At 43.3% G+C, this 24,963-nt stretch overlaps 1 protein-coding gene across 5 annotated transcripts in view; it reads right to left on the bottom strand.

Moving 5' to 3' along the window:
• LOC148641906 (alpha-1,3-galactosyltransferase 2-like) overlaps positions 1-24,963 on the bottom strand; it is a 45,764-nt gene that overhangs the window by 15,041 nt on the left and 5,760 nt on the right. For 3 of the 5 annotated variants that reach the window (XM_088616769.1, XM_088616771.1, XM_088616770.1), the window contains exons 2-4: positions 22,192-22,273; positions 10,286-10,369; positions 7,785-7,880 (exon numbers count right to left, since the gene is read on the bottom strand). In XM_088616769.1, the coding sequence (XP_088472895.1) occupies positions 7,785-7,880; positions 10,286-10,369; positions 22,192-22,196 (185 nt within the window). In that variant the 5' untranslated portion in view covers positions 22,197-22,273. Of the gene's footprint in view, positions 1-7,784; positions 7,881-10,285; positions 10,370-14,097; positions 14,211-22,191; positions 22,274-24,963 lie in introns of those variants that run through there. The other 2 variants (XM_088616773.1, XM_088616772.1) reach the window with 2 other exon arrangements.

The raw sequence follows: 24,963 nt of genomic DNA, 5'->3' as shown, positions 1-24,963 counted from the left end.
GCTAAAAGGTCTGAATTCAAGTTGCTATTTAGCACTCTCTCTAGCAGCGACAGGTCTGACCACGATCTCCGACATATCTCCGTCAGCGGAGAAGCTAGAAGAATAAATCTCCATTCTCTGAGAGAGCTAGCGAAGGACATAGAGAGATTTGACCCCGCAGTGTCAGAGAATAATATCGAGAGTTATATTCAGGACCTCAGGTATAACCTGCAGTTCCTGCCAAACGCCACAGAACAGGAGAAAGTGTTTCTGGTCAGGAAAACTACCAGCAGAGCTGTACATGAGTGGATGGCTAGGCAGATGAAAGAAGTCTGTAATGATTTTGAGGAGCTGTGTCAAGCACTTATCCAAGAATACAGTGCGTTTATTGACCCGACTGCCGCGATAGCCGCCGCCCTTAACATTAAGCACGAGAGAGCAGAGACTTAGACGAACTTATTTTGCAGGGCGAAATGATGAGGGTTGCGAAGAGAACACACATTTCAAGGGTTTATTCATCGCGAATCTCCACCCGTCAGTCAGAAAGATGATCTTAATGCATACAGATGCACAGACCATGAAAATGACTGATATTAAGAGATTTGTGCAGAAAGCCTAGGAGTATGATGTCCAAAGTCGCTCTGAGCGACTGTGTTCGCCGTCAGAGCCAGCAGGGTTAATTCCCCCCTGCTCCAAGGAGCACAGGCTCCTGAGCTGGCTAAGCCCCATTCCAAAGCAGGCACACAGGACCGCACCCAGCATCCTAAGTGCCATGAGAACACCGGGGGAGGGAAAGGGCTAGATTAAGCTGAACAAAAGGATTCAGTAGCCGCCCACCTGGCCAGGCTTGAACAAGCTTTATTAGGACAGGGACAACCGCTCCCCAAGGCTGCCGGAAGCGTGACTGAACTGATACTCTCCACTGGAGGAGGCGGAGACCCGCCCCCTCTCCCTCCCTCAGTCTATCTGATTGAGCGGAAGGGTTCCTGCCTGGATGAGGTCAGTCACTCCCAAGCGAGTGCTGACTCCACCCCTGAAGTCACAGAGCAGGCAGTAAAACACAGAGGAAAAGCAGGAAGCTTTTACCTCAAGGCTGCCATGGGAGACGTCTTACACAGTGAGACACTGATTGACACTGAGGTTGAAAGGTGTTTGTTGTCACACGGCAAGCTCAGACGGGTAGAAAAAGAAAAGGGCATGCGACTCAGAGAGGAACCTTTGGTGGATCACCAGAAAGGCAAAGTGTGGAAACAGGTCAAGGCTCCTAAGCCTTCTGTACAGAAGGAAAGTGGGGCCAAGAGGCAGACTGTGCTCACACAGTGCCCACCGAACACAGAAGCCCATGCGGAGATTCCTTCTGTTCCCTCTGGACAAGAAATAAAAATATTTTCTTGTTCCCCGAATATACAGGGAAGTCGTGTCCTGGCCGAGGTCCCAGCAGCCTCCCTGCCACAGGAGCGGTGCTCCGAGCAGCCGCCTGATCCACCAGGTAAAGCACACCCCTTTTACATCCCTAAAGAGGAGCTGATCTCCCCACCTGGTGATGAAAAGGAGCTTTCCCTGTGCACCCTGGCACCCAAGAGGGGTCAGGACCACCACCCCGCAGTGGTGGAAGGGATCCAGATGGCAGGAGAGCAGGTTGGTGATGTAGCCCTCGCCCTTAGCCCTGAGAGGTCCTCTATCAGTGAGGATCTGCTTGAGCAGCTGTCACAGGGCCACCACCAGGTGCCCCTGGTGCAACATTCACAGGTTAGACAGGAGGTCCAGCTGGACGCTGAGACTACTGCGCTGTGGACACACCTGATCCCAGATGCCGATTCCCTCTGCTGTGACCCAGGGAACCTGCAGTCAGGTAACATTATTTCTCACAACTACCAGGTAGTGAGTGAGACTGACCTGATTGTTCCTGCCTCAACGGCAGGGTTGCCAACACACCCAGTCCCCCAGAAGGGACAGGGAATGAAAGCCGAGCCGGTTTTCTTACAGCCACCAGCTCAGTCTGTCAGTCTGAGTCTGACCAACAGTGGTTCAGCCAGACTGGAGCTGGATGGTCAAGTCACCCGCCTGCCAGTGCAGGACATCGCAAAGAGGGGTGTCAGAATCCCCGCCTGCACTGACATGGGCCTGGTGGGTGATAGTAAGTTCAAAGACAGTGAACTAGCTATCCTACTGCTGGGGCAGCTCCCTGAACCCCTAGCGAGTGAAGGGGGGAGTGAGCAGGTGTCCTACACCCACGCCCAGCAAACGATTGTAAACATGCCGATAGAGGGATTCCTCAATCAGGAAGTGTGCAGGTGGACCGGAACAGTGAGAATGGGGTAACAATCCCAGATCACTCAGGTGCTCCAGATGACCACTCAGCCGAGGGTCAGGCATGCTCCACCGCTGCACCGCCCCCTGCAGGGTTCCTAGAGCACAGGCATGAACAAATCGAAAAAGCAGATGCCCTGGAAAAGGAGGAGCAGCATCAGCAGCTGCGTCAGATCTCCCCAGATTTCCAGGATGTTGGCATACTGAGAAAGACACCATGTACACACTGCGCCAGCTCTGAAAGGCAACAGTCACTCAGAAGGAGATGACTGGGATCAGCCACCCGAAAAGACTTTTGGGAGGACTGATTGCTGCCACCACTGTTGCACGTTTGCTTTTTCTGGTAGGTTTGTGTGCTATTGGCACTCTCACCCTGACTGCCCCAAGAAGGCAGGTTTCAGAGATGCCAGGGGGTAGTGACAGACTGTATCGACAACAGCAAAGGCTGGAAAGCTTAGGGAAAACCCTACAGGCAACTTTCTATGCAACAGGGTTAAACCTTATCCCCCAACCAGTGGACATGATGGCCAGTGTTATACAGTGGGTTATGCTTGTGTACAACAGGCCAGAATGTTGACACAAGACCTGTTAAGGGAGCTTAGTGCCACTGTAGCCAGTCTAACCATGGCACAAATCCCAACCCACTTGATTCCACTCTTCTCAGTAGAGGAGTATGTGACATTAACCCCATCGCTCATAGCTCACCCAGAAGGCAATCCAAGATTGAATTTGGTTCCAAATCTTGAGATGGGTATGGCTACCAAAGCTATCCATTGGCTGTGTCTAAACGATTCACCAATGAAGGATGTAAAGCTACTAACGAGCAGAGGTAGGTTAATGAACCCCATGAAGAGCAGGTGGGAAGTAAATGGTTGGTCAGCACACCACATTTAACTGTCACCATGACTTGTGACAGGCATGATACAGCTACCACAATGCAGCTACCTAACCAAATAGTTTTCCTGTAAGTTCCCGAGGAGGCCATAGTACAGCTTGGTGACTTAACACTGTACGGTCTGGAACCAGACAATATAAGACCAAACTTGAGGTCATGGATGCCTTCAGGTGCCAAATTATTGAATTGGATAGAAATCCAAGAAACAGTAAGCCCTGAAGAGGTACAGGTAGTTAGTTTGCTTTAATGGAACAAACCTCCAAACCACCCTAGCAGATACCCAACACAGGTGTCGTGGTTTATCGGGGGGGCTGGGAACAGGAACCGGTGTTATTGTAACACTGCTGCTGGGTAGCTGGATCATGACTGAAAGTGTACTCTGAATGCTGTACTCTTACATTAAGATGTACTCCGGGTAGCATGAATGAGTCAAAGGTAGCATGTCAAAAGAAAGGAAGTGACTTCTCCCCAGATATCTACTACAGAGGTATCAGATATTGACAGTGAACTTCCTGATGTGTAATTCCTAGACTGAGATAATGTCTCCTACCTTGTTTATACATACTCCAGATGTTTTTCATAATGTTTGTATCCAATGCGGGTTCCGGTATGAATTCTCGAGGAGTAATGTGAACAAGGTTAATGTTCTAATGACAAGGGACATCACTTAACTCTGTTTCATTTTGAAGGCAACAACGCCTCAGGACCTCGTGACCTTCAAAAAGGGGGGATATGTAGCGGCGAGGCTTATTAATAAGACAGAATTAAGTGTTGCTGTGCTTTCCCAAATGAGGCCTCATCTCTCTCGTCATCTCTGTGGTGCAGCCACAGAGAAGCTATTCATGCAGGCTGATTTAAAGATGTTTTCTTTTGATAAGGGACAGCTCCCAAAGGGGGATGCACTTAGCTAAGCCTGGCTATCATGATCAATGGTCATCCATTGGCGCCTATCTGTCTAGGGAGTGCCAGATGGACATCTGGACTGCATTCCTAAGTGTCAGGAGTAAGTGACTCATATCTCACCTTGATCAACCAATCAGGGACTGGTAGGGCCGAGTAACCCACGTGGGACTCTGATGCCCATGGAACTTTCAGCCAATCAACGAGCTGAAGTTCCTCCAGGTAAAAACAGGCAACAAAGAGAGCCTGTAGTGGACTATTCTGAGACAATTCTAAAGGGAATTCAAAGGAGAATTCCAGGGCAGGACGGCCCAGGAGCAGAAGGCGCCCAAGGGCAGGACAATCTCGCAGCGCGCCTCCTGACCATCCTGAGACTCAGCCCGGACAACCACGGAACGGCCAGTGTGTCCGAGTGCCAGAACATTCCTCTGTTCTAAGAGTCTAGAGCGGAGGTTGCCAGAGAGTAACCAGAGGATCCACCCGAGGTTAGCATCAGCAGCAAGCCTCGTGAACAGGTCGGAACTGTGGACAGCTGAATCACTATTCAGAACTAGCGCTTCATCAGGAATGAACCGGTCCTCTTCCTGACCTGCTGGGACCCACAGTCATCTTTTCTCCTGTGCACAAACTGTGCTAGTTAAAGCCAACACTAACTAGCCGGTCAGTGAGCATCAGCAGCGCACTGTCGCAAGCTGCACAGCACAGCCTGGCACGGAGCCAGAGAGCCTGCAGGAGATCTGAATCCCCAGAGATTGGATGAGTATTCAACTTCAATGCATTACAGCTCAAGAATTCAATTGTTATCCCAACCAGTTGATATCAATTAAGTACTTGTTTTGAGTATCTAATGTAGAAGTTATAACCAAGTGCATTTACGAAACGGTCTAAATGAATGATATACTGAACGTATGTCCTCTTGATATATGTAACTCTTCGTAACTGAATGAATATATATCTTTTGTATTCTGATAACCCTCACGATAAGATCGGTTAGGTTTATATGCATATTTTATTTATGAATAAATGTATCCTTGTGTATTAGTACCCGTGTGTGTGTGCGTTGTTTGAGTTATATCGCATGGTTGGATTCTAAGGCCATCAAAAGAATCATTTTGTGATTTACTGCTACAATTAATAATTGTCCCAGTAAATGCCCAAACCCTACAGAACTGGTGCCTTCAGAGAGCACACTACACCTACCAGTACCACTACCGTGGGAGGAAATTAACACACCTGGAGGAAACCCATAAGAACATGGGGAGAACATACAAACTCCACACACATCTTGAAACCACCATATTCCTAGTCTCCTGTTAATGCTCTGTCCAATCTGGCTAATGAACTGATTAGCTGGTCTGACTGCAGTGAAAAAAGATGCCTGCTGTGTTTCCCAAGTTTCTACATGACTTTTTGCTTTCTTCTTTATCTGAAAAGTTTAACAATGGGCTTATCTCCAGGAAGTACTTAGTTTTAAACTATTCTTCTGTACTTTCTTTATAGTGACAGTGACCCTCCTTACAGCAATATTGTTTTTGTAGAACAAGGTCAGTTTAACAGAAGCTGGTTAATCTACCAGCATGTCTGTTGGAGGAAGGTGGAGCACCCAGAGGAAACCCACACAAACCTGAGGGGAACATACAAACTCCACACAGACAGCACCCCAGGAAGCAAACCCAGAGCTCCAGCACTGCTAACCACTCCCTCACTTAATAATGTATCTTATAAATACTTTATGAGAATCATAATTACCATGTCAGAGGTTTATGAGCCGGGTTTTTAGATGAACAGAATCATACCCAGATTGACCATAACCCTTGCGATTTTAAAAAGTTTGAAACTGCTCCTTTTGAAACACCTTTCCGCAAATCGATCACCTGAATGCAAATGTAAAATTCCAGAAATACGATTCCACACTAGAAAGTATGATTCCTAACTAGGAATCGCAACTAACCTGTGTGCGAGATGGGAACAGCTCTGCTAAGATACTGTACAATCACAGCAGCTAGCTGGCTCAGAGCAGACACAGCCACTCTGTACACTGCAAGACTTGGTCCTCCACAGAGGGAGAAAACTAGGAATCGCAACTAACCTGTGTGTGAGATGGGAACAGCTCTGCTAAGATACTGTACAATCACAGCAGCTAGCTGGCTCAGAGCAGACGCAGCCACTCTGTACACTGCAAGACTTGGTCCTCCACAGAGGGAGAATTCTACACAGTCTAGGGTTCGAGGGACTACATGACATCACCTTCTGGAACAGGATCAGTGCCACTGGGCACTGTTGCACAGGCACGTTTGCATATTGAAAAACAGTTGCTGTGCTACACAGGAGGTTTAACTGAACACAAGGAGTGAGTCCTCCTATGAGTACAAATAGAAATTATACTCTGGGTTTAATAATATGCTTGAACTACTAAAAAAAACAACCTGTGTATTTTGTTTAAAGCTGTGAAAGTGTTTGAGCCACATACTTTCAGTGGGGCTTCTGGAGCCTTAACTATTCAAAATGGGGATAAAAGTGTTAAATCTCGCTGTATCTTTCAAACTTTTTTGGTTTTTTGTGAAGACGTTTCCGTATGTACAGCTCAGTCTACATACAGTATCGATTAAATACGAAGCTTTCCACTTACAAGCAACTGCGAACACAAATCGATTTGTTGGTACTGTATATTAATTTCCACCCAAAGCTGAAAGTAATTGCAAACATATTTTAAGTCTGTCAGCAGGAGTCTCTTCTTTACACAGAATCACTTACATCTTGGAGGTCAAAGCTGTATCTCTTGGATCCATTAAGGATCAGCAGGATGGGATTCCTGGACCACTTGATCTTACATTCGTATGTTTTCTGGTTTGAACCTGAAGTATTGAAATAAACTCATTTGACTGAAATGAGTGCAAATAGCTTTTTAGGTGTACTGTAAAAATGTCCACAACAGGTCATTTTGTGCACTACATACTGACACACTGGGCTTTTTGGAACACAGACCAAACAAATCCAGGATCACTGGTTCCCTCAGGTTCTGCAGCTGTAAAATCGCACCTCACCAGCCTGCGTGCAGCTTTGACAGTTTGTACACCAATAGCTGGTACTGGCCTCAATAGCCATTACTCTCCTGATCTGGGATCTGCAGCCTCGCATAATCAATAAAGCACAGATCTGAAAAGCGTGTTCACTGCTCTTAGTTAAGAAACTGACTGACCCAGTTAAGACATGCAGAGCTTGGCTGGAATGAGAAGAATGAGAACGAGAAGACAGTGCTGCTTTATCCTTTCCCCAGGCCGATCAGACACTAAGCTAGCTGCTTGCAGAAAGTACCGTCATCAGTGGCAAAGGCATCACCACTAGGGGTCACCAAAAATGTCATCAAAACACTGTTACTTGTGATGCATAATTGTATACTGGTTGTGTTGGAAGCCGGAATTTTCACACAGGTGTCATTTGTGGTTTGTCAAAGGTATGTATTGTAATAAAGCCAGGAAATTTCTTTGATCTCACAGGAAGTCACTCTTGCGTGAACAGGAACTCAGGTTCCCTGAGCTTTGTGACTTACAGTAAGAGAAGTCCCACAGTATTGGAACATGCTGGTGATTAGTCATTAGTTGCCATAATCTTACACTGAGAAAGAGCGTTTAAAAAGTACAGAAAAGGCCCGCAAAATACGTTTTTTCTTTGGAAATACACAGTCCTTCACAGCACTCACCACAGATCTAGGGAATTGTCAACATCATTTTCAGGTCGTAATTTTGTCCCAGGAGGCAAAATGCACTTTTCCATGGGAATGAACCCTTCAAAGAACCTGCAAATAAACACAATATACAAACAATTAGGCTGGGCCTTAACTGGCTGACACAAGGGTGGTTCAAAAAGCTCAGAGCCAAACACAAAGAGAAGAGGCTGTTGCTGTTAGAGTTGCATTACTTCCTGAGTAAAGTGAAATTGCCATATCCCCGCCTTCTAGACAGCTAACTGGTACTATTGCACAGACAAGCTGAAAGGATGTGGGAAGTCAAAAACCCAAGGCTGTTACAGCTATCAGATCTTAGATATTGCAAAAGGGGAGGGAGGAACGTTGACTCCTGTGTTGACAGGATACTGCACATGGCCAACCTGTAGATACCCTGCAACTCACAACTGGCAGCCCACTGAAGCTAAGCGGGTGTGAGCCTGGTCAGTACCTGGATGGGAGACCTCCTGGGAAAAACCAAGGTTGCTGCTGGAAGAGGTGTTAGTGGGGCCAGCAGGGGGCGCTCACCCTGCAGTCCATGTGGGTCCTAATGCCCCAGTATAGTAACAGGGACACTATACTGTAAACAGGCGCCGTCCTTTGGATGAGACGTAAAACTGACTCTCTGTGGTCATTAAAAATCCCAGGGCGTTTCTCGAAAAGAGTAGGGGTGTAACCCCGGCGTCCTGGCCAAATCTCCCATTGGCCTTTACCAATCATGGCCTCCAAATAATTGGCTTCATTACTCTGCTCTCCTCCCCACTGATGTGTGGTGAGCGTTCTGGTGCACTATGGCTGCTGTCACATCATCCAGGTGGATGCTGCTATTAGTGGTGGTGGAGGGCTGGTGTAAAGCGCTTTGAGTGTAGTGTCTAGAAAAGCACTATATAAGTGTAAGCAATTATTATTATTGTTAACAAACACAAGCAATGTCCGTTTAAAATTCGAGCTACTGCACTTTAAACCAATGTGGCTGGTTAAAGAAGACTCCACTTTTTCTTTACTAGACTTGGAGGTGCAGTTAAGACCTTATTAAAATATCACGTTAATAAGATATTGGACACATGCACAACTGTGTGGAGTTTTATAGCTCCATCTTGCTCACAGATGTAGTGAACATAGTAGAGACATTTCAGTTTATATTTCTACATTTGGAATCGCCAGCTTGTTTACGCACACCCTAAGGAATCACCTACTACCACTAAATGTGCCTTATTACGACATCCCACAGTGCATGGATCCCAGACCCTGGCCTTAAGAGAAATCCAACAGCTCTCATAGGTTTTATACAATCCAACTCAGAACAATTAAACAGGTGGTTTGATCAATTAAGTCATTTACAGATCCACTGGGAACAAAGATCAGAAAATCTTTCAGCTCTCATGGACCAGTGTTCCCTTCACTGTTCAATGAATCAATGATCAATTAAAGGATCAAGTGCTGGATCAGTTCATCTAATCATTACATAAGAGGTGGTTAATAGTGTCACTGCTTCAGGAGGTTGTGTGTGCAGGGAAATGATTCATGTTTTGATGTATAATCTACTAGGGGACTGGGAACTCATCACACAAAGTGGACCATATCCTTGACACAATGACCACTTTATTCAACCTTATTGCATAGAGATATCATTAATACAAAAGAAAGAGGATATACAATATTAGGGACTTGTGTACTGCACTACAAAACCTAAAAATATTAAGAGTTTCTTTCTAAGAAAATGTCCAAGTATGCGTGAGTACAGATCATATCTGCCTGTAGTGCACACAAGCAACTTTTTTTGCTGAAGGGAGTGATTTTTTTTGGTGACTTGGTGACTGGAGCAAGGTCTTCTGCACAAATAAAACAAATATGTGTTGCTATAAAACACGAAGAGGCAAACTTAGCTGGTGGCAATGCAGACTTAGAACAGAGATGCTACGAAGTTTAAAGAGTTTTGAAAAACACTTGGATTAAAAATGGAGCAATGTGTGCACAGCAGCAAAAGAGTTTTTCTTGTGAATGTTTGAAATGGACAAAGGAATTCATCACATCCAAATTCATACACATAAAAAAAAGAACTGAGTCAATAAAAAGTCTTGACTAGTAATATTCAGATCGTCCAGCAGTAAGGAATGTCTGTGAAGAAATAGTTTACGTTCTATTTATTATAAATTGTTCACATTCTAAGTTAACAAAAATTAACTATGCAAATCAAATTCAAGAAATAAAGTAAAAACTGTAAAACTATGCACAGTGGAAAGTCTAAATATTAGGGGGTGGTTCAAGTTTTACATATATTGTATAATACAGTGTTGATGAGCCAATAGAAATGACAAATGAGGAAGTTACAGCAAATTAGAGAAGATATTACAACATACTACACTTGAAAAGGAAACCTTCAGCAGGGATGATTTAAAGGCTGACTAGCTTGACAAGATTTCCTGAGCTCCTGAGCTGAGCAATACTGTTCTCGATGGGACACGGACAGGTCTTACCTGACAGACACAGGCCCAAAGCTGGCGATGAAAAGTACAATGGGGATGCAAAGAAGGTATATTTTCTTGACCTTGAGATACTGCCTGGAACAAAAGGAAGAACAGGAGAGTTTAAGATTTAGGATTATGAAATTTCATCGTAGACATAACCTAACATTTCATTAAAGCGGATGGCTTCATATACAGTAGTTACTGATGAACAAAATAATAATAATTGCTTACACTTATATAGCGCTTTTCTGGCACTCCACTCAAAGCACTTTACAGGTAATGGGGATCCCCTCCACCATCACCAGTGTGCAGCCCCACCTGGATGATGCGACGGCAGCCATAGTGCGCCAGAACGCTCCCCACACACCAGCTCTCAGTGGGGAGGAGAGCAGAGTGATGGAGCCAGCTCAGAGATGGGGATTATTAGGAGGCCATGATTGGTAAGGGCCAGGGGGGAATTTGGCCACGACACGGTTGTTACAACCCTACTCTTTTCGAGAAACGCCCTGGGATTTTTAATGACCACAGAGAGTCAGGACCTCGGTTTTACGTCTCATCTGAAAGACGGCACCTATTTACAGTATAGTGTCCCTGTCACTATATTGGGGCATTAGGACCCACATGGACCACAGGGTGAGTGCCCCCTGCTGGCCCCACTAACACCTCTTCCTTTGGTTTTCCCAGGTGGTCTCCCATCCAGGTACTGACCACACTCACACCTGCTTAGCTTCAGTGGGTTGCAAGTTGTGAGTTGCAGGGTGATATGGCTGCTGGCATTAAGCAGTGACTGCAGACCTTGCTGCTACCCTGAAACCATCTCAAAAACCTCAAAAACTCCTAATAAGGAACAAATATTCAGTTTCCTAGTTTTTGCTGTTCCTCTTAAAAAAAAAAACTTTACCACTAAAATACCACTACTGCAAAACAGTGCTTATTACAGAGAACTACATGGTCATAAAAAATGATTTATTGCATGTTTATTGCTTTTGGGTGGAACAATGGCGCAGTTCTGGGGCCACGAGTTCAATTCCGGACCTGGGGTGCTGTCTGTGTGGAGTCTGTATGTGCTACCCATGTTCATGTGGGTTTCCTCTGGCTGCTCCAGTTTCCTTTCTCAGTCCAAAGACATTAGCCCTGGTGTATCCGTCTGTGTGCCCTGCAGTGGACTGAGGTGTATCCCGCCTTGTACCTGTATAGACTCCATCTCCCGCCTTGCGAAGTAATTAGAAAAGAGCTCTACCTAAAATGTACCCATCCCCATCTACTTCTGTAGTTAAGTGCAAATAAATGTGTTACCACAGGAGTGCTTTTTGCTGTAAATACTTATAAATAAACATAAAATACCACAGAAGACCCTGAACCCGCCCCTCAGCTGGTGTACTGGAACACGATCATCTATAACTGGCAGAAATGAACAGCTGGAGGTCACCCTGTCAGTTGTTGAAAACAGAGTAAGAAAGCAAGAATTCCTACTCAAACAAAGAGGATGTGGTCTCGAATACGTGAGCAGGACAAGACGACTGGGGTGAAAAACAGCCCTCTTCACACTTGCATATCTCAAATTGAGGAAGAGAGAAACCACCTTGTTATTAGCAAGAACACACCTGAATCTGAGGAGGTCCAGATCTCACAGCCTTCACATGCTTCTCAATAGTTATTTACACAGCTGTTAATACCAAGTAAACAGCAACTGATGTCATGCAGACACAGGTGAGAATTTCAGAGGATCCCACAGCAGTGGGTCCAGGTGCCGGTTCATTGAGCTGAAACAGTCAAGGCTATAGTAAAAAAATTGAAATCTGGGAGGATATTGGCAGTAATGAGGTATTTGAGACAATATGGGACTGAAACATTTCAGTCAACACTGAATCAACACTGTGACTAAAATACTTATGCCAGCAAAGAGCTGATCTAAACGAAAAGAGTGTATTTTCTTGTATGTAGTTGTTGATGGGTGACCTGAAAGTATGCAGAATGCATCAGTAAAGTTCTGAAAATGGCTGCAAAACCCAGTATTCAACAACCAGAGAAACTCAGCAGAAGAAAGTGCCAGGAAATCACACATGTACATTTCCTGTGCAATTGTAGCCTACATGACTGAACCCCACCAGTCTCAGCTCATGGTGACTGAAGTGCACAGCACACGCTACCACGCTAGAAAACCATTGCTAATGACTGCAATACAGCTCAGAAAGTAAACCATCATAAAAGCCACAAAACTGCTGAGCTGATACAAAGATAGCAAAGAAAGATCAAGAAACAAAGATGCATACGTCTTAGTTTCCTGTAACTTTTGTCACGTTTTGGAGATACTTCACTCACAGACTAGTATAAGTCACGTATTCAGTCAACTCTTTGACTGAGCTATTTTTCTCTCTGACTGGCACATGAGCAGTGTGGCTTTGTCTAGCGTCCAGCTGTAGACACAAAACCTTATCCTGATCACGACTGAGTCGTGCGGTACTCTTCGGTGGTTCTGCCCTCTTTCTGTATTCTCAGGTGAAACGTAGCCCCTCCAGGGTCCATATTACAGTGCATCCAGCTTATCAATGACTCATCTCCCCCCCCCCCAACAGTGAAAGCGCTACTCCATTCTGGCCTCTACTGTGGGTGGCTGAAAAATTTATTGAAAAATTTCTTAGGGTGGAGAAATTCCTCCTCAGCCCCATGCTGCAGATCTTCTTCTTCTCCCTTTGGCTGGTCTGCTGGAGATTAATGCCTGTTAACAATACCTTTTCAGTTCTTATATCACATTCAAGTAAGCTGCCATTCATCCATTTTTTAACAGCTTCATGCAATTCAGGGTTGTGGGGGAGCTGGAGACCATCCCCACCAAGCAATGGGTGCAGGGCAGGACACACCCTGGATGGGATGCCAGTCCCTTACAGGGCACAAACACTCACACACTCACCCCAGAGCCAAACTTCCCAAAAGTCAATTAACCTACCAGTATGTCTTTGGACAGTGGGAGGAAACCGGAGCATCTGGAGGAAACCAATGCAAACCCAAGAAGAACATACAAACTCCACACAGATAGCACCACAGGTCTGGAATCGAATGCAGGGCCCCAGCGCTGTGAGCAGTGCAGCAGTGCCTAACCCTTTGGTTAGTCACCATTTGTCTAATTAAGTTAGTATCAATGTGCTGAATGCCCCCCCCCCCCAGTTTTATTTTGCAAATACTAAGGCATTGGAGCAAAAGCATACTGCCAACATGATTACACAAGACTCCCAGAGAACTACAGTATGTCCTCTGCTCAATCACTGCCATGCTCAACAGTTCCCATATATTGCCACATATTTTGGTTAAAACTCTGCAGAGGCTTCAGCCACACCACATGGAAAGCTTGTTGAGACGGGGTGCAGAGAGGAACAACTACCCTGGGGCCTATCTGTGGATCAGTAGTGACTTCCAGCCCGAGAGACAAAGGTCACTCCATGTGCTCTTCTGGATTCCAGCCTGATACAGGAGGATCTATAAATACTGATATCATGAACTTTTTATAGGCCAGGCTAGACGTAGCTATTTTTGTTCAACTATTCTGCATGCCATTACTTTAATAAGTGGTCAAGCATAGAGCTGGTTATAAGCTGAGGGATTTGTACACCTTCTAGCACAGAGCTAAGGCCTCAGAAATGAAGACTCGGGCAAATTTCTTTTGGAGTGGAAGCACAGCTGCTATGGGATTTATGCGCTTTTAAGTTTTCACGCAGGCCCAGACAGTGCACATCTACAGTAGTAAATAATTCCAGAACATCACAAGGCATGCTGGCTTCTTACGCATGCCAAACAATAATTTTTTCTCCAAAGTCGTCGATTACCATTGCCACGTTTTCCCCAAGTTGGATGCAGCCCCAGACTGAAGTCATCTTAGCCGTGATCCTAAAATTTCTCTCAAGAGGCAAGTGGCTCAGGTTCCTAGCAACCGAAACAACAGTGAGGACACTTCTCTGGGCCGTTCTGCTGTCGTGACGGGACAGGGTTTACTAAAGGTTACAGGGCCTTGCAGAAGTATCACACCCCTGCACAGTTTACACATTTCGTTACTTTAGAGCCTGCCGTCATGACAGTTTGAGGCAGCAGCTAATATTTGTCAGATGTAAAACTACTCATTTCAAGGAAAGAAAGAACTGTAAAAGTCCCGATTGCAAATGTATTCAAATGCTTTGCTGTGGTTGAGGACTGCAGTGACGGATACAAAAGGTCACGCAGTTTAGCCATTTATACAGTTCTCAGAGAGCAGAAAAGGGTAGTTAAGCATTTCGACATAAAAACCTTCTTCTTGCAAAGAAATGAAAAATACATTTTTCTGCATGGCTAAATTAGTAACTCCCAGTATCTTCAAGCCATGAAGATTAATGCGTACAGATTTCCAGCCTCAAACCACAGGGAATCAGCCGAGCTGCATACGTGTCAAACAGATAGAGAAGACCTACAGAAGACACAGTCATGTAGTTCATTCAGAACCCAATCACGCCCGATTCTTGAATGCGTTCTTTTGTCTCTTCCCCAGAGTTGTCTCCAGTCATTCATACGAGTTCCTGCTGTACTCTTCGGTGGTTCTGCCCTCTTCCTGTATTCTCAGGTGAAACGTAGCCCCTCCAGGGTCCATATTCCAGTGCGTCCAGCTTAGCAATGACCCCTCCCTCCCCACCCCCCAACAGTGAAAGTGCTACTTCCATTCTGGCCTCTACTGCGGGCAGCTGAAACATTTCTTAGGGTGGAGAAATTCCTCCTCAATCCCACACTGCAGATCTCCTTCTTCTCCCTTTGTCTGGTTTGCTGGAGATTAATGCCTGTTCACAATGCCTTTTCACTTCTTATATCACATTTTAGTTAGCTTCCATCCATACATTTTTTAAACTGCTTCATCCAATTCAGGGTTGTGGGGGAGCTGGAGACCATCCCCACCAAGCAATGGGTGCAGGGCAGGACACACCCTGGATGGGATGCCAGTCCCTTACAGGGCACAAACACTCAAACACTCACGCCAGAGCCAAACTTCCCAGAAGTCAATTAACCTACCTGTATGTCTTTGGACAGTGGGAGGAAACCGGAGCATTAAACTATTTTTTGTCTTTAAATTCTCATTTGGATGCCATTCCGCATCTCCCAAGTTAAAAAGCAAAATGCTGCCCCGAGGACAATGCAATTTCATAGCTAGAAACAGATGCACCACACAATTCAATGAGTTCAAATGAAAACCAGCAATGAATAACATAGAAATAGTTTAGATTGAGCCACTATGTATTTAAAATGCTTATAACCAGTGTATATTTTTCTAATTAGTACCATTAACGATAATGAAAAACATCTTAGCCTAATCAATATCTTTAAATACTTAAGCAACGTATTCAAATTTTGTACCACTTTGACCTCTACTACGCAGCAGTCTCGCTCTAAGGCAGCAGGGCCAGCTGTTTATAGCTACTCGGGTTACAGGGTGACACAAAATGGGGAAAAAAAACTTCACCTACCAACTTTGTTAAAAGCAATTTCAATTTGGGGTTTAACTTCTACCATTTAAAAAAATGTAAATTGCATCGTAAGATTGAAAGCTTTGATGGTTTGCGCAGGGAAGAAGGCAATTTTGAAAATGTCCACAAAAATAGAGCACTGCAAAAACTAAAATAGTGAACAATCACCAGTGCTATGCAAATTACCTGCCCACAGAACCTGTGAACTAATTATTTCAGTCACAGAATGTGTTTAGACTCTGTGTGTATTTATAATGTAACCACAGAAGAGCAGTGTCCAAAAGTACAGCAAAAAGTCAACACTTGATATTGCTTGACTGTAAATCAAACATTTGTGATTTTGAGATTAATTTGAATAAGTACAATATCGCATATGTTTTATTTTTGAGTAATTTCACACACACACACACACACACACAATTATATTATAACAAAACCATAGTTTTTATGTTCCACCTAGTCATTTCAAGTGACCTATTTTAACACATTTATCTGAAGAAAACTCATTCTTCACTCAGGTTGGGAGATTGTTAAACAGAGATCTTTAATTCAATCAGCTGAAGGGGAGCATATCGCAGAGAAAGGGTTTCCCCTAGCACTCAAGACATGCTCACTGGACTGAAAATACACTTTCCTTTTTATATATTAAAAGTAGGTAAGACTTTAACATATCAAAGGAACATACAGGGAAAAGGGGCAGTGTCAGAAGTCAAACAAACAGGACAGAAAGGTCAAGTATTAGGTTTATTCCATGCTGAAAAAAAGAAAGAAAAAAAGAAGAAAACAATGTTTCGGCCATGGAGCCTTTTCAGGTGTGAAGGAGGCTGAAGAAGGTTCCACGGCCGAAACGTTGTGTTTTCTTTCTTCTTTTTTTCAGCAGGGAATAAACCTATTACTTGTTCCTTTGCAGCCTACGCATGCTGACGCAGCTACCCACCTGAACTAGGACAGAAAGATACCCTTTGGCATCCTGCAATCTGTTTCACTTCTCTGGTTGAATGGGTGGGAAGAATCACAGGCTTTAGTTTGCACCTAAGACAGTGTTCCCGCACATAGTCACTTTCTTGACCTTTTTCCACTCTGTCTTCCACACCACCCACCTTCTAACCATTGCATCAAATCTAGGGTTGTGGCGGAGCACAATCAGCAGTTTCAGAAAGCGACTAACTGAAATTTAAGTGAAAATGGAAACTTAAATAGATTCTTGCTGAAGAAAACTGACAAAAGGAGAACCTGACTATTCTGTAAATATACTGTAAAGCAGCACACATAGTGCTGGCAAAAACAAGAGGATGCCACTTGCACTTCTGTTAAAAATCCACCATCAGCTGTTAAAGTGCAACATAGGTATTTAGATTTCGGATTGATTGGGAGTGTTGAAGAATGTGAACTTATAGATAAAAAGTGGGCTCTTTGCAGTCAGCTTTGATCAAATCGCTGCTAGAAACTTAAGCTTCTCCAGCATCCTTCATACAAAGCATTGGTTTTTCAAAGACAATCCTGTTGATGTCTTGCAAAGAAAAGCTGAACCAGTTACAACAAGTAATAATCTGTTAAGAGTGGTCGGAATTCAAGATCTTTAGAAGTATCTGATAAAGCAAGTTGAAGAACTGTTCAGACTGAAAGAGGACAAACAACAGAGGATACTATTACCTGCTACAATTTCTGCCATTCTTGGAGAGGAAGCAGCAGAAAAATTGGATGTTGCTCCTCTAATATGGTGTCAAGAGAAATTGAATATAAGGGCTTTTCAAGCTAAAGAAAATCTAATGCCGCCCAAAAATGCCTAGTAAAAGTAATTTTAATTGAGCAGTAAAACTGGCCAACTGCTACTCAGTTCTCCCTCATTTCTCAAGAGAGGAGTGAGTCTTAAAGGCTAGTTCTCCTTTCTGACGTGATTCTGATCTCTCATGGAAAGGTGCTGGTTCATCTGCTTGGACTGCAATTTTAACCACGGCTTTTCTTTAGTGAGTTTTCTATTTTACCAACCATTTAAAACTACAGCACATGCTTTCCTTGGTACTTCTGGCTCCATTCAAACAGACCCTTACAAAATTAACATTTTAGACATATAAACAAAAGCCACTCAAAAAAAGTGTCATTTTTGTCTTTTGTCCCTTAATATCAGGGCTAGTACTCAAAATACTGGTTAATAAGGGAGAACCTGCAGCACACTACAGAAGCTTGTTTCATGGAGAAAAGAAATATTCTGCTTAACATTAAAAAATTATTTTGCAAGTAGTACTGCTGCAATATATCAATATATATTGCAATAATACTGCCCCATGCAAAGTTCCATTTTCTAACCAAAAAATAGGCCCACCCCTCTTTGTGCAAATTAATTTAAACGCGCACACGTTTATAAGGACTTATAAAGTACATCGAATAAAACACCCTGGAGCTGTTTGAGAAAGTGGGATTACTCACTAAACAGACAGATTAGATGCATAAAACCGTTTATTGCATAGTCCGTCGTGAACACAATGTATTTTTTTCAGCTTTACATAAGCATTATAATGATTTATATTTGGTCTTAATGCTACTTACACAGACTAAATGATAGAAGGGAACTAAAATAAACATGAAAAAAAAAATATTTCTTGTGATGGAATTAATTATTGAAAAGCTTCATCTAAGCCATGTTGTCATCTGCATACTTTGGTGTCCCCTTCTACTTTGAAGAGTTTTCTCCTATAAGAGCCAAACTCACCACATACTGTAGGCTTTTAGACATCCCCTAATTTGCGAGCCGCACCCTGAATTTTAACCTTGCCTTTACCAGCAAATTTGCTCATCTCTGTGTCAGTCTCAATGAGCAATATTTTAGTGTTCCATTCCAACAATAAACCACACCCCAGATATTCAGGAAAAACTGAAAAATTTAAGACAGGGGAATACAGTCCCTGAAGGCCCCTATTACTGCACGTAGCACTACAACACAGATGTGAGAAAAACACTGGATCTTGACCGTGGGCAGGCAGTACCAGCACAGAGCTAACAATCTTGGGTGAAGATTGTTACAGTGAAAAGCAGTATTTTACATTAACATTTAAGCTCACAGAGCAAAGAAACTACCCCTCCTTTATTAACTTTGGTGCATGAAGAAGCACAAAGTGAAATAGCAATAACTGATTTACTGCCAGATCCATCTGTTTTTACTGTTTTATTTGTATGTAGCCAATCCTGTTAATCAAATTTAAACTGTGTGGTGAATCTGAAAATGTATATTCATGCTTAGGAACATGATGGTCAGCTCAAATGTAACTCGTACTACAACATGATTGATCTCACTGACTGAACTTCTCATGATACCAAATTTCTCTTATATCACATTTAGTCTGTATGACGACACTGTACAGATCTTAAATCTTTGTCGTCTTTTTAATGACACTTTGAGGTGTAACGGACAATAAAACTAACTGTCAATCAATGAACATCTGATGAATATTCAAAAAGAAATATCTTCTTCTCAGTGTAATATCCAATACAGGACATCCTAATCCAAATGGTGATGCATAATAGTGTGAAATTTGACAATAGTGCAAGACACTTCTGAGAGCTGGGCAACCTCTAATCAATTGCATTAGATCGTTTGGTTTTCCGTAGCATATAGTGATAAAGATATTTGTTTTAAATATTATCTGTTTTTAGGGCCACTATGTATATTTTTTATAATCTAAAATACAATTGATTTTTAATTACAATTTATACACAATTACTAATAATTCTGTATACTGTATGGAATTAAAATATTTTGTTTGTGTTATGCTGCATGTCATAATACTGCATCTAATTTGGAGTAGTGCACAATCATTGTTTTTAATGAAATTGTCACTAATACACTATGCATACTGTACAGTATGATTAGTGTAAGAAAGCAACAATGGGGTAATAAACATTTAATACTGTACTGATTTGTCTGAGAATCGTGGCAAATGTGGCACTTTATGGATTCACTGCTCCTCCTGGCAGTTTAACAACATAGTGCAGTGCAGCATCGGATTTATTTGAAATTAAAAAAGCGAGATAAGGTTCTGTACCTCATGCTGCGGCTCTTACCACCCTGCGTATTCTAGATGGATGCATCTGTTTTAAAACAGTTTTTACATCCTGTTCCTAAACAGCGGAAAATTTTCAAATTTCATATGCCTGCCTTAAGAATGCCTGCTAACCCTTCCAAAAATAAACTGTAGATTATTTTCACATTTTTATAGGGATGTCCATATAAAAACTTCAGGTTATTGTCACAAGGGTAGTGAAGGCTTCAACTGTGGACTCGGAGATCTGTTCCAACAACAAACAGGAGACAAGAGAAGCTATTTTTTGAATTACATGCCTTATTAGCTAATGTTAATCTAGACATTTAACCATGAGAGTGTATGTGTATCATGATCTGTACTTTAACATGTCTACTGTGGAAAGTCTGAGACATAACAATCAACATAAGGAAAAAAAGGAAACATGCACTTCAGCTACTGATACTTCACAAAACTCCCTAATTCACGGTGCCTTAAATTAATATGCTTGTCAGGGCTGTCAGGCAGGAGACAGGCGCTGGCAGTAAAGTGAAGTGGGAAAAGAACCAGGAAACTTAATAATTTTTAGACATTACAATACTCCAAAGGCACCCACAAAGTTTCCTGGAAAGGCTCCCTACGGTATAAACTTCTGCAGAATGTAATTCTTACACACACACACACAAATTAGATGCACAGCTTGAGGTCTTTGCCTAATATAGATATAAGCAGGAGAGGCCCATGCAGTTCCACCCACTTACAGTCTGGAAGGAGTAGACTGCTTCCCAGAACAGCCATATAGCAAACTGCCTTGCCCCTAATCCCTCACTTTACTAACCGATATTCAGTTATACTTCACAGGAGGTTGGTCCACCTGCAGTAATAATTATGTTGCTGCAGCAGTCGTTCATACATTCCATTGTCCACTTCATCATGGGACCACTCTGCGACATCCTCATAAGATGTACAACCTGTGTCTATTCCTCTAGTTCAAGATTTCTTTTGTTGGCCTGATTTCTGCTCTTTGTTGTTATTGTTCTGTAAAATGCCAGTTACAACAGAAATCTGAAATATAAATACAAATCCAGTTCCTCATTTAAGCCTGCAGGAAGAACAGGATTTAATAAAAATGTTTCCACTTCTTTATTCCGATGGCAGGTCTTTGAAACGTACTGCTGTGAGGTGACAGGATGGGAGGACTCCTCTCTCTAAATGAGCTACTAGCAACAACACAAGCCTCCATATGGGCTTAAATGACCTCCTATCACTCGTACCCCATCGAGCTGCCCTGGCCGAACTGTCTCAGAAGTCGGGGATGCCGACATGCAGACCACAAGAGAGAGAAACAAGTCCACATCTGAAGAGACTGATGCCTGTGATCATTTTCTCTTTTTTGTGCATCACTTGCCCTTGCAGATACTGGATACATTTTTGACCTGTGATCATCATTGCTGTTCGTACCCACCCAATATTCTTACTAGAGCTCTCTTTACAACTTCATGCAGTTAATGTGCTCCAGTTAAATTCAAATTAGCTTTACTTTATTCATTATTGATTTATTATTTATTTGCACTGGTTAATCAATCAATGGTAGAGATACAAAAAGGAAACCCATCCATTTTCTAACCGGTAACCCCTAATTCAGGGACCTGGAGCTGGAGCCAGAGCCTATCCCAGCAAGTACCAGGCTCAAGGTGGGGTACACCCAGGGTGGGACCCCAGTCCATTGCAGATTAAAAGTAAGTGTTCTTTAATTAAAGGGAGACTGCAGGCCCAATTTCTCAGATCGCTTATTAAATCTCAGTAACAAAATAGATTAATTAATGGTATTGCAAAATTTGACAAATTCCTAATTGAGCACAACATTGTGATTTTTGTGAAAGTAATGCAAGTCGCCATGTTGTCACAAACCACTGGTCTCGCCACGATCGAGAACTGCGAGGGCTCTATTCAAGGTGTTGTGAAAAGGCTTGACAAATCCCACCCCCCTGCATTTCAAAGCCTGACGGACATTGCTCTCAACGGCTGCCGTTAGAAGACATTTGACCTTTTGAACATGAATCCTTTATACAACCTCTTTCCGGGTCCCAGTATGTCCTGCAGGGCCATATGAAACACCCCAAGGAAGCATTTCAGTGCATTGAAGCTAAAGCCTTGCAAACAGCATTTAACTTTTCAGCACCAGGTTACCACCACTTAAGTTAAGTTAAGACTTAACAGCCAGAGGTCCTTAGAACCATATACAGTACATATATATCATAAATACATGTGTATATATACAGCTTTCCACAGGATTCTGAAGTCTGCCTTAACCGTTTCATTTTCAGTTTTAGTGCAATATACCACAGCAAAAGCAGGGTAATTTGTTAGAATTATGGTAAATAAGCTTAATTGCTTTCATAAGCACATGTCCCACACTCACCTCATTGTTGCAGGTGGACTGGATGGGTCGCCACCCCCGTAGTCTTTCCAAGCCTTTGCAGAACAGAACCCTTACAGCACACCTGGCCCACAAGTGAAAAAAGGAAAATGACAAAAAATGAAAACGGTTTTCCTCTGTGTTGCATTTTCAGTTAATCTACCCTGATTTTATTACAGTGGTCCATAGATTTGCCATAGTCTGTTCTACAACAGTGTATGGTGACTTACAATATTTGTTAATAGAATAGTAAGTGGTTAACACAACCATCAGGGCTGCGGCAAAACCTGCACAGTAGTACGCTGAGTGACATAAAACCACAGGAAACCTCTGTGAAACAAGCTGGAAAACACAGACAATTCAAGGTAATGATGCCAAATTACCATGTAAGATCACAATGAGTTTCATAACGATAATCAAGCAGAATTTAATTAGCCCCATCTGAAGCTCAAGTCCTCTTCCGCTACACAAATTTAATAATGACCAAGTGCAGTCATTATTAACACTTGGCTTACTTGTCCTTAAACAGCCTGAGAAGGCTGACAGTTAAAACTGTAAAAAATGCAAGAAGGTGAAGTCAAAATTAATGATGAGGACAAAACTGTAATATTTCAGTCCAATGACTGACAATAAGATAGATGAGCTACATTGTCGGATCAATGCGGAAAGGGACCTGAGGGAATGCTGTGTTTATGCCTTCACTGAAACCTGGCTGAATGCATGCGTCCCAGACACCACCATCCAGCCAAAGGAGTTCACCGTTTACCGCATGAACAGAAACCACCAAGCAACCGGCAAACACAAAGGCGGAGGTGTTTGCTTCCTGGTCAACAGCAAGTGGTGCACCGACGTGAAGGTAATCTCTAAATCCTGCTCGCCGAATCTAGAACAGCTGACCATAAAATGTCGACCCTTTTATTTGCCGAGAGAGTTTTCCGCCACTATTATCACAACCGTTTACATTCAACCTCAAGCCTGCGTGGAAGCAGCACATAGCGAACTCCACGACATTATCAACAAGCACGAAAACTCCCACCCAGAAGGCGTCTCAATTGTAGTTGGGGACTTCAACCACTGCAATCTGAGGAAAGTACTGCAAAAATACATTCAGCATGTTACTGTACCGACAAGAGGAGGCAATATTTTAGACCACTGCTACACAACAATAAAAGGAGCATACAAAGCACTTCCCAAACCGAGTTTCGGTAAGTCGGACCACTTCGCTCTCCTGTTGCTTCCCCACCTGCTTTAAAAAAAACACTATTGTTCCAACCCCCAAAAAGACAAAAGTGACATGCCTGAATGATTACCGCCCAGTAGAATTAACATCTGTGGTGATGAAATGCCTGGAGAAGCTGGTGTTGTCACACCTCAACTCCTCCATCACAGAGTCCCTGGACCCCTTGCAGTTTCGCCTACCAGAACAACAGATCAGTGGATGATGCTGTCTCTCTGGCTCTGCATACAGCCTTGGAACACCTGGACACTAAGAACTCGTATGTGAGAATGCTGTTTGTGGACTACAGTTCAGCATTCAATTCCATCATACCCAGTCAACTGGTGACAAAGCTCAGGGGGATTAGGTCTGTGCAACTCTGTCTGCAACTGGCTGCTGGACTTTCTTATCGAGAGACCACAGCAACAACCGCATCATTAAGTTTGCCGATGACACCACTATAATACGACTGATCAGTGATCATGACGAGTCCACTTACAGGGATGAAGTTGTACAGCTGCTTAGGTGGTGTCATAGCAATAACCTGGACTTGAACATAAAGAAAACGAAAGAGCTAATAGTGGACTTTCGGAGACACAGGCCACACACTCACAGCCCACTCAGTATTGATGGAACGGAAGTGGAAACAGTCACCAGCTTTAGGTTTTTGGGAATTCACATCTCTAAAGATCTAACCTGGACTGTGAACACTGACTCTATCATGAAGAAGGCTCAGCAGCGCCTTTATTTCTTGAGGTGCCTCAAGCGATGGGGGATGCCAATACATGTGTTGGTGAACTTCTACCGCTGCACTATCGAGAGCGTCCTCACCAACGGGATCACCGTGTGGTATGGCAACACCTCTTCGCGAGAAAGAAAGGCACGAATGGTCAATATGGCCCAGAAGATCATCGGCTGCGGTCTCACCGAGATTAAACAGTTCTATGAGGACTGCTGCCGTGGTAGAATTCTGGCCATCACAGAGGACAGTCACCACCCCGGGCATGAGCTCTTCACCCCACTGCCCTCAGGCAAGAGATATAAGAGCATACGGACACTTACCACTAGATTCTTCAATAGCTTCTATCCACAAGCAGTGAGACTGGCGAACACATTTAGCCATCCCCCTAGGACCACACCTACACCATCACCATCTACCTCATTGTAATTTATTTATTGTACGTCTCCAGTCATTGTTTACACGTCTGTATTGTTTACAGTCAAACTGTCTGCATGTTTACTTGCGCATTGTCTATTGTTTGTTTGTACATTGTCTTGATGCACTGTTTGCACTTTGTTTTGTTTTTTTTTACACTTGTTTTACAATTGAGAGACTTTCTGTAAGTGAGAATTCCATTGTACCAGCACCGGTTACATATGGCAATAAAGTTCAAGTCAAGTCAAGGTGGTGCGGATAGGCAATAAAACATCAACACCACTCACCCTGAGCACTGGAACCCCACAAGGCTGCTGTCTGAGTCCAAGGTTGTACTCCCTATTTACTCACGACTGCACAGCAAGACACAGGCAAGAGATATAAGAGCATACGGACACTTACC

This window comes from Lepisosteus platostomus, chromosome 23 (genome assembly GCF_059453375.1).
Source record: "Lepisosteus platostomus isolate fLepPlt1 chromosome 23, fLepPlt1.hap1, whole genome shotgun sequence".
Lineage (NCBI taxonomy): Eukaryota > Metazoa > Chordata > Actinopteri > Semionotiformes > Lepisosteidae > Lepisosteus > Lepisosteus platostomus.
This window is presented reverse-complemented; position numbering and strand designations above follow the sequence as displayed.